Source organism: Diadema setosum, chromosome 20, assembly GCF_964275005.1.
Source record: "Diadema setosum chromosome 20, eeDiaSeto1, whole genome shotgun sequence".
NCBI classification, from domain to species: domain Eukaryota; kingdom Metazoa; phylum Echinodermata; class Echinoidea; order Diadematoida; family Diadematidae; genus Diadema; species Diadema setosum.
The window spans coordinates 18,571,619-18,584,717 of NC_092704.1; the positions used below are offsets into that span (position 1 = coordinate 18,571,619).

General features: G+C 35.5%; 1 protein-coding gene across 1 annotated transcript; it reads left to right on the forward strand.

Moving 5' to 3' along the window:
• The first annotated feature begins 2,457 nt into the window (after positions 1 to 2,457).
• On the forward strand, positions 2,458 to 10,686 carry LOC140243474 (G-protein coupled receptor 54-like). The gene is made up of 2 exons (XM_072323146.1): positions 2,458 to 2,835; positions 9,714 to 10,686. Exons 1-2 carry the CDS (start codon positions 2,813 to 2,815, stop codon positions 10,684 to 10,686), a joined length of 996 nt encoding a protein of 331 aa, XP_072179247.1. The 5' UTR covers positions 2,458 to 2,812.
• The last annotated feature ends 2,413 nt before the right edge of the window (positions 10,687 to 13,099 follow it).

The window sequence follows — 13,099 nt, forward strand, 5'->3', positions numbered from 1 at the left end:
ATATCAGTACAACGTACCATGTTCCTGAAATATGTATGGTTATTTCTTAAAAACAAGTATGTTGAAATATTTTGATCAAATTTCTGTGTTGTTCATTTCACATTGTAGAGGCAATAGGTAAGATGTCATTGTATGTTATGGAGTTTTCCCCTAAAGCATACACCTGTTGTGTATCTGTATACACATAATGTATATTCAGTGATGACATCAACAAAAGTTACAAACGAGACAAAACACAAGTATACTTACTTCTGAGAACTCTTAAATTTCTAATTATTCTTGATCCTTTGGAGAGGATTGATTAGCATGGAATTTCATATGAAGTTTCGATATTTTTATATCATAGCTCTCAAAAAACAAATAACTTAGTGTATATACAGTAGTTGTTAAATGCCAAGTGAATGTATCACTGCCTACAAGCATTCATGTGTTTCTAGAATGTACAGTCCTGCACTGTCTATACATTTGACTTAATGAATGTGATTAATCCAGCATGTTTTGATTTAATCTTCATAATCATTTATTTACCCATCATATTGTTTCATTTTGATGGTAACAAAACATTCTGAATACCAGCAGTACTTGAAATTATGAATGACAGATACATGATGAAAAAAAATATGTGTTTGTAATTTTGATTCAAGAGTGAAGCGGTCTTGAATTTCTAATTTGTGGAGGTAGGCCTAATTCCTTTTACAGTTTGAGTTATGCACATACAGTCCACAAACCTCTGATGTTATTTTTGTTGCAAATGTAGAATATCTAGTAGTAATGTACCTTGGAAACTATGAAGGTTTTGGATATGCTTACAAGAATTCAGCATTAGCAGTTTAGAAATGCATCTCAGGACTTGACCTCTGAGTGCTGTACGAGTCATCAACATGAAATTCTGTGGTGTACTGGTAGCTTTTATAAATCTCTCAAGAGAAGGGGGATATTTGAGAATTTGCAGCAGCCATTGAACAGTTTTTTACATTTTTTAACCCACCTCAGTCACCTCGTTCTTAAAACAAGTCCATAGAAAAACCCTTATAATTTTCTCACTTATTGATGATACATTCGCAATTAGTTATGTCTTCTTGTTTTGCAGCATCTAAGCTTCAAGAATTGAGAGGTTTTGCACTTGAGCCACAGCATCAAGCTTGAATAGGGTGTAAAGTTTTTTTGTCATCTGCATAACAGTGACAAGATACACTTAGGATTTCTCTGAACATTCTTGTGAAGATTGCCCATGTACAGAGTAAATAATAGGGGCCAAGGCAAGACCTTTGAGGAACATGACAAGGTACAAGAAGGGTGTAGGAGATGTAACTGGCATTTTTTTTTTTTTGACATTCTAATATCTGTCATTCAAAATTTGAATGTATTTAATACATCTAAGGGCAATACTAGTAAGATGAAAACGTGGTGTGAATATGATAAGGATGTTAAGATGCCTCGACTCGGAACACTACGGCTTTAGTGACAACATAATTTCCTAATCTTTCTTGACTAACAATAAAAAAGTCTGGAACATTTTCTACAAGCAAGTATGATCCATTGTATGCTCTGCTGAATTCTGACAAGAGTGAAATCATGACTCTTGATTATCTGTGGCTATTTGTAGATAAGTCGTACTTTGTAATGACTTAGTTTCCATACTGTTAACCTGTCTGTATGCTGTATGATGAATAATTCATAAATTATATTTATTCATTCAAGATCATGTGTGACTGCTTGTGCAGTCATTGCAGATGTAGTTTTACCTATGGTTATCTGCATTTGCACTCCTTTTAGCTCAGAAAAACATTGTGCTGCCACATGTTTGAGTTAAAAAATAAAAAAAAATCACAATTTTGAGATATTTGGCAAATGCATGGAATCTGTAGGCCGGTAATTCATGGTCTTGTATTCTTTATGACTTAACGCTATGTGAGACATGATCACAAGAGTATTGATCAGAAAATCTAGTTTGCATTGATACTGTGATTTTGCAGTGCACACTGGCTGGCTCCCAGGTTTGAATCTGAGTTGGTAATTAGTACAATGAACAGAAAGCATGGTAGTGAGTGAAGTGTGTCCTGAAATCATTCCCACTTTTGCTGAGTATACACATACAAGTGGTTTATAAGTGGCTTAAGTTGTCATCCTTGTGTCTTTTAAGTAGCACTGAAGTTGTATAGCATGATACAAACTATGATGTGCCTCCTAAATTCACCATGAATACTTTGTCTAATTCTGTCTACACAATGTATTTTCTTTTGTGAAAGACATTAAATGCTATTTTTGATTCAATTTAAATGCTACCTAAAAGTATTTTAATCTGTGAAAATAAACACAACTGAACTGACATCTCTCTTTTACGATTGATGTTCAAGACATTTGCAGTGAACTTTTCATTGGAATATATCAGTTCTGAGAAAGCAGAAGGATTTTATTTTATTACTTTTTTAGGGGGTGGGGTGGGGAGGAGGGGGTTGAAAGTGTTCGAAACAAAACTTGTGACACTGCCTTAATGTTATGGTTAACATTTTATATGGGCAAAATCAATAGACACTCGGTACTAGTAATGACCTTCTCTCAAGTCACAGATCACTGAATGGGTTTTGAGTTATGGAGAAGATGATTGATATACAAGTATATCGTACTGAAGAAAAAGTAAAGCATGTTGTTTTGGCAGGGATCAACCACATTTGCACTATGAGACTTAATAGGTTACATGCTTACTATCAGTTGTAGATATTGAATGTTTCACCTGTGCTGAAAGTCAATGGAATCATTATATTTGTTTAACTGATGACTAAAAGTTAAGTCTTCCGTACTGGAAACAGAAATGTTCAGATATGGCTTCTATCTGTTGAATCCCTATGTAGATTGTAGTGCTACATTTAGATGTGAAAGTCCTGATGTATCTAGTCTGTCTACTACACTAGAAGGCTGTCTATTCTGACTCGCTTCAGTCTCTGTTTTGCATGTCATCATGGTGTTCATTTAAAGATATGGTCTGGTTTGATTTGTGATCATGCTTAATTCAACTCCAGGGCCCCGTTTTATCAAAAGATAGAATAGATTTTAAATTTCCTTACCACTCAGGCTGCCGTAGACTTACAGTTGAAATCAACTTTATAATCAATTTTAACTCTTCATAAAACAGGGCTCAGGTTGGTCTTTTCATTTTTATTCTTATTTTCGTGATACGTCAGATGATGACACCATGCTCGCTTTGTATATTTCTGTTTTCATTAATTCAAAATAAACTGTTCATTGTTATGAATACATTACCAAAAGACCACAGTAATAGTCCTCACATGAGCTAGTAGAATCAAACAAATGTGCATTACCTTGATTAGAGATTACATGTATTTGCTGATGACAGCATATTATCATCATACAGTATAATCATATTGTAAACATTTTTGAATACAATGTATATCTCTTGAACACATAGTTGATTTGGGCATTACTTGTAGTACAATTACCATGTATATTACTTTGTGAAACTCATCATTTTACATTGGTAGATGAAGTTAAGAAAAGATTTTGAAAAGTATTTGTCACTGCTACATGTCATACCAAATACCAATGGTCAAAAGACTTCATCCATCTGTGAGATATTTGCTTGTACTCACTGAAATAAAACCAAAAAAAAAAAAATGTTGCAAATAGACACTTGTCAAACTGGTGTATTTATCATTCTTTTCAGTAGAATTCTAGTTTGATTGTTGCTGAAAGTGTGAACCAGGCCTAAGTATAATGCATGTACAATGTAGTAACTTCATGACTGCTTTCCTTGTCATACAACACATATGCATATATTGCTCTGTTGTGTCCTTCAAGTTCTTTATGACTCTGTACCCAAAGGTGTGCACAAATCCAAGCAAAGTGAGGGATTGACCCTCTGTTAGTAGCCGACTCAACTGCATATTCTGTGATTGGGGAATCATTTCTCAACTCAGATACATCCAGAACCGACCACAGTTTTGCAGTGCAGAAGATCTTGAAACCACTTGCGCATTGCAGCATGCAAAATCTCTATCCTTTCAGTCATCACCAGTTAAGTTGCACACTCTTGGTTTTGATGTGATAAAGCACACCTGCAGATACACATCGTTAGAAATTCTGTCTTTTCACGTACAATCAATTATCTCTTGAAATTTGATGGAGACATAATATCCTGTTTATTACAGCTTGATCTCTGCCAAAGTATTTATTTTCTTCTTTTTTAGATTTTAATAACTTATTTTTATTAACATGATACAGCCAGATAACACACTCCATCAGTTCATCAGGCACTTTGAACATATTCTTCTTTCCAGACCGTCAGGCTATGTCACTTAAATGCCACAAAAGCTATAGATCCCCTATCAGTGCGTATATGTGGTGGCGTAATCACCAGAATTTCCACTTTACAGTGAGAGGTTACAGCGTGACTGAAGACCTATGAAACGAGAGCTTGCTAAAGCTTGAAAAGGCGACTTATTGATGTTGTTACCTTTAATAGAGGGGAATACTTTTTATCTGTTTGTTTGTTTGTTTGTTGTATGTTAGTGTTTGTTGGTTATTTTTTGGTGGGGGAGGGGCAGCACGTCTCCCATTGATTCTGCGTAATTGCTCTGTGCATATAAGATTGACAAGTTACAGTTTGACGAATATCGGAGAATGGAGTAAATGCTTTGCCTTTAATTACATTTCTAAATATTCACTAATTGTCATTTCGTAAGTATTATGCGTGTTATGACATATTTTGCAAAACATTTCGTCTAAATAAACTGAAAGTGCAAAGTAGATTGGAAGCTAGTTATCACTTGACTTATGGCAGTGATTCAGGAATGAAAATAATGGCAATTTTTAAACCTGATTGTATGATTTACAATTCGTATGAATTTATTTGTTTTCATATGTTTTTCTGTATTTTTTTATCACTGAAAGTTAATTTTTGTGCTAGCGATGGAAACCGTCTTATGAAAATAGGAATTGCTTTGTAGAATTGGATAAATACACAAACAAACTGTCGTTTATACACGTTATGATAGCGTTATGATAGAGGTGTTATCAGTTATTGGAATCTTGTGATAAAAATTTATGACAAACATCAGACACTATCCAAGGAATTTAGAACCAAATATCTAGACACCTTGTCAATGCAATTACATGTATCACTTTCTTCACAGACATCGAAACGGATGTTGCCCAGTAATAGAAAAGCGCACCTGAAGAGGATGACGTGTGTCAGTTTTTCACTTTCCCATCCCGGGTTTCCCATGCGATATTTCTTAATGTGTCTATTTCAGTTAGATTGAAATACACTGGTACGTATACTTAAATTGTTTTGCTTTGATGTCCCCTGACTTGAGGTAGAAGTGTATATAGAAATTGCCTATCCATATTGACAATTTTCTTCTTTCTTTTTTTTTCTTTTTTTTTTTTTTTGTAGTGATGAAATGATGAAATGCACCCGTTTGCTCGCTGGTAAGGAAATTAGAGTGAAAGGCACGTTGATATCGGGTTATTTTTCCATTTTTCTCTATTCACCTGGAAGATGTACTTCGAAAATAACGGCGAAATATCTCACGTTATAACATGCAATTTACGTAAAAAATATTCGCGTCTGTATTCTGGAAATGACTTATCATCTTGGCTGCAGCGGCCGATGAATCAACATTATAAACGTCAACCTATATGACGTCTAAATCACAATACACTTTGTGTGAAGACAAAACAATTTTCAAATATGTCATTGTATACTCTTATGGCACATCATGCTACCACAGACAGATACTAATTATTTCTCATTCACTATTCATTTTACAGAAATATACCCATTAAGGAGGAGGGCAAACACATTACCCATTCTCATCGCCCATGCATGCAATACCTTAATAAGAAGCATTGATTATTAATCTATCTTGGCGTGGGAGATGAACTTATCTTGGCGATGATTTTTTTTTTTTTTTTTTTGATGAATACACCAACTTCAAACATACCGAAGAGGGGGTGAGTACACATCGATACATACCGGCATACCAGTCGACAAAAAAAAAAAAAAACACATGATGAAAAAGCAGTTTGCCATATATTCTTGTGACCATGGTAACCAATGTTTGGAAAGTCAATGTTCAATTGACCATTTCTACGAGCAACTGCCATGCTTCTAATTCTAAAACTCTTTTGATCTACAAAATAAGTGGAGCCACTTCCTGACTTGCATTCTTTGTCGTACAGTACATGCTATAATGCAGCCAGCTCTCTTTGAATTTTTTTTTTCGCTGAAGCGAGTGTCCATTTTAATAAAAAGTTCGATACGTAGAAGTACCATTATATAAGCAGACGCAAAGGGTCACATTGAAACTCAGCCTTTATGCGCAAAGTCAATCGATACACTTAGTAAACTCAAGATTCTTTTTCGTCTGAACCTCAAGATGGTTGAATTGAATTCCAAAGAATCGGTCGAGGTACTTCGAGCGTAATTCAAAAAACAACAAGCAAACAGACAAACAAAAAGACACTCCGGCATTTCAGCGCAAGAAAAAAAAATCCCATAAAGAATAACGAATCACAAAATATTATACTGAAAATATTATACTGTAAGAATAAAATAATCGTTTAAAAGGAAGTTACAAAATATATTTCACATCTCCCTCGCCCTTTGCTCTTGATTAACTTCGGGCATGATAGAAGAATAAACCTTCTCGTTGATACTGATACGTTGAAGCACTGAATGCTAACCGGTTTCAGTTTGCAATGCACTGTGCATCGGCAATAATTCTAAAGAATGTTTGCTTCTTGTTATTTCCGAAGATTATATTATTTTCTCGAAGGATGGTGTTATGATAGAATCCAAAGGAGACCCAAATATGTATGTACGTGTGGATTAAGTGTATGTAGAAATATACGTAGAACATGCACAGTGAATGCAGAAATATAAGTAGAACGGATCAGTAAATTTTGACTAAAATTGGACAATCCGTTCAAAAAGTTTTTTTTTCTTAAGTTTTGTACAAGCATTGTTGGCTATATAAAATGATATATACAACAATATTATTCATCATGTCATTACAGTAAGAGAACTGGATAAAGAAAAATATCGAAAATTAAACATCTTTCAATTTCCTAGCATAATAAGAGATCACATGGCTAGTCTCTTTCAGAAAGCAGACAGGGGAATGATAGTACCCTCAACATACGTCATCAGTATTAAGTGGAAGGAATGTGCACTTTTGACAAAACAGACATTTTGTGGAATTTTCCGTTTATTTTTTTTTTATTGGTGTCAAACTGTAATAACATGAAATGCTATAGTCTCCTCATCCAGCAATGGCGATACCAAAACTTTAAAAATACCAAGTTTTGAACGGATTGTCCTATTTTCCTCAAACACCACTGATGTGTTCTACTAATATTGTTTCATTCACTCAATCCACACATCTGATTTCATTTCACTTTTATGAAAATATACTTTGCAATTCTAAATAAGTGTGCATACACAATAGTATTCATGCTGGCTGTATTATATTTTTTTTTCTTAAAGGGACACTTCATTTCACATCATGTAGTATATAAGTGCTATATGTATATCCGTAGATTTGAGGAATTTACTATGTTCCTTTAGCAGATTAACCAAGACTCTGAAAAACCCAAACCCATGCAGTAATAAAGTACACTGAACAGGGCTGATGACATCATCTAGGAGGCTTAACTATTCCAGTAATGTAGTCAGTGCAATTCCATTGCAATACCACTCGCTGAACAACCAGCGCAGTTCGTTTTTATCAATTTTATCATAAAGTTTGAAAACATCCTTGTTCCTCATTCCAATCACTGAATAAAAGATTATTCTGCAACTGTCGGCCCAGTATAACCAATATTTATAAATGGTAAAATGCATAAGGATGTAAATTATCCGGAAGTCTCCTTTAAAAAGGGGTCTGCGAGCATTGTAGAGCCTTCATAATAAGCGTTGATTTTAGTGGAAATATTGTATATTCTACGACGGATCTTTTAAAGATCCCCTACGTAGCATATTTTCTATATAGCTATGTTACAGTCGATACTCCTATTTGAGTTTCTCATAAAACAAAACAGCAAAGTCTGGGATATATATTCTGATTAAGCAAAACGATGCGTATCACTCGTTCGATTATTGGTTCATAGAAGTAATTGCTGGTTACTGAGCAATCAGGAGAAACATTTCCATAATCTTGATCCCACTGTATATGAACCACGGCCAAGTGCATTTTATTTTCGTGATATTGACGGCTGGGTCTTGGGAATTAGCCGTTGTATTATGCTGTCTCTGCAAAGAAAGGCGCGCTGTGCTTCAAACTTGTACAATGTCATTTTACTTAATATATGATACGGATAGAATAAAATAACTTGAAAATAACTGTTTAAAAAAAAAATAGTCCATATAAAATAGTCTAATTTGTTCCTGAATGATTGGCAAGCTTCTTTTGGCGAATGTGTATATGCTCTTTCTAAAGCTTCTCATATACAGTTCCATAGAAACAAGAACATGTGTTAGGTAAGACCAAGGGTAACATAATTCTTCACAAGCTGGAAAGTTTGGATATAAATGTACATCACACACAAGTTCACAAAGTCAAAACATTTCTACCACGCATCCTACACCACAGTATGGTGAAAGAGCAGGAGATAATACTTCTTTAAAACGCGACGATGGAACAAGTAACAATATCAATAAATGCGATGCTTTGCTCTTTACCATTCACCCTCCACTGACTGTAAAAGGAATAATTGTCGTCAGTCTACAGATATATAGCCTGATATGGGGGCACTCTGGGAACTTTTCCTCAAATTACCATGAATAATCAGGTGTGGACAACCATGACCATTCTGAATCTTGCCAGCCTTGCAACAACAAATGAACGCAGTTTGCGTGACGATGAGTTTTCAAGAGGCCGAAAAACAAACAAACAAACAAACAAACAAACAAACAAACAAACAAACGTTGCGTGCGACAAGGGGAAGACTATGCACATAGCTGAAGATGGGAGGTGACAGAATGAATCAAACATATTTTGGAATATGATTAAGTCATTGTTCGGCAGAGAGCTTCCCAGCAAATGCCATCTCACACTACGCATGCTCAGAATACGCCTTCTTCACAAGAGAAGGAATTTACTAATCCTCCGCATCCCAGTGTCTTTGCAGAGTGAGCTGTGGTGGGAAGCGGACGTGAACACCAATTTTCATGGACTTGAAATTACTGTCGTCATGCAGTTGATCTTCTGCAATATACACTGACGTGAAGTACCGTCGAGAAGAAAATTTTTGAAAAAAAAAAGGTTTGAGATCGCTATCTAAAGTGGCATACAAAATAAGGCATTAACAATTCTAAAGTAATTACAAACCTAAACCATATTTCAAAGAAGTTCCAACACCATTAGCTTTGAAACCACTTTGAATCATAATTATCCTCTCAAGGGTGATTACATGTCTGTCTGTGTAGCGATTATCTCAGTTCAGTTAAACCGACGCTGCAACTGAATGTACCTTCGGTAACGCAACTCCAGTAACGCCAACTCCTCGGAACATCTTCAAACACTGCTTAGCTGATACCATTATTGATATATGCACTGTGAGACAGGCCTGATCACTGCGTTTTTCCCCGTCAGCTCTTGTCTTAATCTGAAATCGATATCGGCAAAAATGAATCAAACTTCAACGACTGAGGGAGTGGACGATTTTGCTATCTTGACAACCGTCATTTATAGTCTGTTCGGCGCAGTTGGTATAATGGGCAATGGCCTTGTTCTTTTCGTTATCGCAATGGTGGACGATCTCCGCGATGTCGCAAATCTTTTTATTGCCAACCAGTCGCTCGTCGACATGATGACATCTGTTCTTCTCATCGGTAGCTACGTCATTCCTCTCCCTGCAATGCCGTATGATTCTCCTCTCTTGGCACGATTCATCTGTGCCTTTTGGAATACAAGGTTTCTCTTCTGGTCTCTGATCGTAGCTAGCTCTCTTAACCTCGTGCTGATGACTTTAGAACGTTACTACGCCATAATGTACCCGATCCAATATCGGAGCCAGATCAACTCACATCGCGCAAAGGTAATCGCCCCTATTCCTTGGATAATCGGTTTTCTGTATCAGCAAAACCTCTTGTGGTTTACATCTGTCGAAGACGACATGTGTCTGCTATTTCAGTTTCCCAGTCGGTTACATCTGGTCAGTCTCGGGCTTTTGGGTGTTTTTCTGGAGTTTATTCTCCCCGTCATTGTTGTGATGTACGTGCATGTCGGAATACTGCGTAAACTACGCAAGAGTGTGGTAAAGAGGGCTGAAGGCGCCACGCACGATAGAAACAAATCTAATTTCACAGCCCTGGAGCGCACGACAGCTGACGCCAAGACCAGGGCTAGGAAGAATGTCATAAAGACCCTCTTTTTCATTTCCGTTTTCTTTGTGGTATGCTGGACCCCTAATCAAGTAATCTACATGTACTACTCTGTTCTAAACAAGAATTTCGCAGACTTGTTGCTTTATAAACTATCGGTTTTTCTAGCGTTTGGAAATATGTGTATCAATCCATTTATATACACCTTCCAATACAGGAGATTTCGCAAGGGTCTATCTAAACTTTGCGGCAAAACGTCTAAGAAGAAGAATCAATCAAACATTGCGACAGTGAATGACGAGTCTTGTACAACAGTTCTTAATAAAAACTTTAACATGTAATTAAGGTTAGCGCGTCACCGACAAACATTCTTTTTGTCATTCAAAAACGCTTATTGTATGCCTTGCTAGTACTCCATGATGTGTTCTATAAAATGTTTGGTTGGACAGACATTGTTTTGTATGCTAGTTATGTCACAGTGTGCCCTTGACACTACACATTTTCGTTCACTAGATTCGCTGTATTCATAATATGGCCTACAGTTTGCATGAAACTGCACAACGTTTACCTTGACCAATGAATGTATGATCATTTACAAGCCTATACGCAGACGAGTTAAAACTTAGGTGAATTTGTGTCTATTTTAACCAAGCGTTTTGCATAAAAAAAATCTGTTTTGATGAAAGTGGTAACGTTATAAATTAAATCCATTAATTTCAGAACACGAAGTAAAAAAAAAATAGAACACAGAAGTTATACAGTCAGTGCGTATCAGTTTTTTTTTTTCTTGTATCATGACAGTTCGTGTGACATAATTAGAGTATAAAACTATGATAACAGTGAAGAAGTGAATGTAACGATTTCTAATTTGGTCACGAAAGGTGTGTAGCGATATACATCGGAAATTGATGTATTAACTGTAAATATGTAGAATAAAGATGAGAATGATTAAGAATTACAAATTCAAGTTAGTGGATGTAAAAAAAAAAAAAATCGCGCTTTACACTGTTTGCCCAAAGCATTGTAGTACGATGTAAACTGACTGACAGATATCGCAAAATTCGTAATTATTTTTCATAAACATAGATTGGTCGGTTGTTATTTCGCATGATATACTGGCATATGTACATTCTTTGTGCCATTTCCAGTGGCCAATTAGACATTCTCGCAGAGTTAGGCAGCATTTGCATCACGATTAAAATCAAGCGATTTTCAACAAGCGGTTTTTCTAGCGATGAAGATTATACTGTGTTCAGATTCCACATAGGCCCTACATCATGTATCAAACATCTTTCTTAATGTTTGTGAATATCATGGTTACATTTATGAAGTCTGTGGTTCATCTAAAGACTTTGATGCAATGCTGGCATTGATCACGAGAAAAATAGATATAATTTCAGTAAGATCTATACATTGGATCTAAAAACAAAAGAAACTTACGAGGCAGAAACAATGAAATGTAATATATTTTCATATTTATGATAATGACCCTTATCAATCCTTAGACCATATAGCTGAAGAATAAGTTACTGAAAAGAGACAAACCTTCACCCTAACGACTCTGTACATAATGTAATTGACGAGTGTTAGTTAACTCCTCAGCAATGTGGATTCAGGAAAAAAATATCCCGCTGAATTTGCACTCATTAATCTTTATGATCAAATTTTGAGTAATTTGGAGTCAACCTTTGAATGTTTCTACAAATAAATGGTGCTGTACAAATGCTGTTTCATCATGTGATGTTACAGTGTACTCACCCCTATTTCTTTTGTATACTTCAATAACTGTCTCTAGGCATCTTAATGTTTTCGATTTTCGAGGCTTTCGATTTTCTGTTGCACTCAATACTTTTGTCAAAGTTGAATTATTATAGAATGAGAGGCATAACCCATCTTTGGTTAAATAGTGATTTGTCTAGCCGAAACTGTTTTCTATGTATCAAGGGTATTCCTCCGATCCCAAAATCATATCATCAGGTGAACTTTATACAAAGGGTTCGATCCCTAGACCATTATTGTTATTTACATACACATACAATGTAGTAAACTGTTTTTAAGTTTATTCTGTGCGCCGACGTGACGACTTTAATTGCTTCTCATAAAAACTTACAGACTTTGGTCAGTAACGTTGATTATCATTCATTTGGATTAGACGTTATCAGCTGGTTTGTTATAAGTTGTCTGACTATTCTGAAAATTAGATTTGTTGTTAAATACATTAAGCAAAATTAAAGACCTTATGATAATCTAAAACTCCTAATATACATTCATAAAGGTCCGACAGAGCGATGATCCGTTGACATATATATCGAGTACAACTCGATAAATGCTTGACATACTTCTAGGATCCTCATATAATTTTTCTTTGCGGTATAGATATTATAATATTGCTGGAGTTATGCACATTGGCTTTCGAGACACGATGAAGAATTTCTTACTACAGAGGTCCCTTGCATTAATTTTATTCCCCATCGATGTAATGAACAGTTGGCCTCTAGTTTTGTCATGTCAATAATGTGAATGAACACAAATGGTACAAACTAACTATGTTTTGAGTTTTTAGTAGTCACGCATTATGTATAGTTTGTAATTATGTTGAATGGTTTACAAAACACGCAGAGATCAAATCACCTCAATCAAATCATATAAAAAATGAAACAGGGCGCAAATTATACATCTAAGATGTTTGCAAAAGGAGAGAAATTAAACGCATGTATAGTAAGAAGTGATTTATAACTACATGCAGCAGGGTGG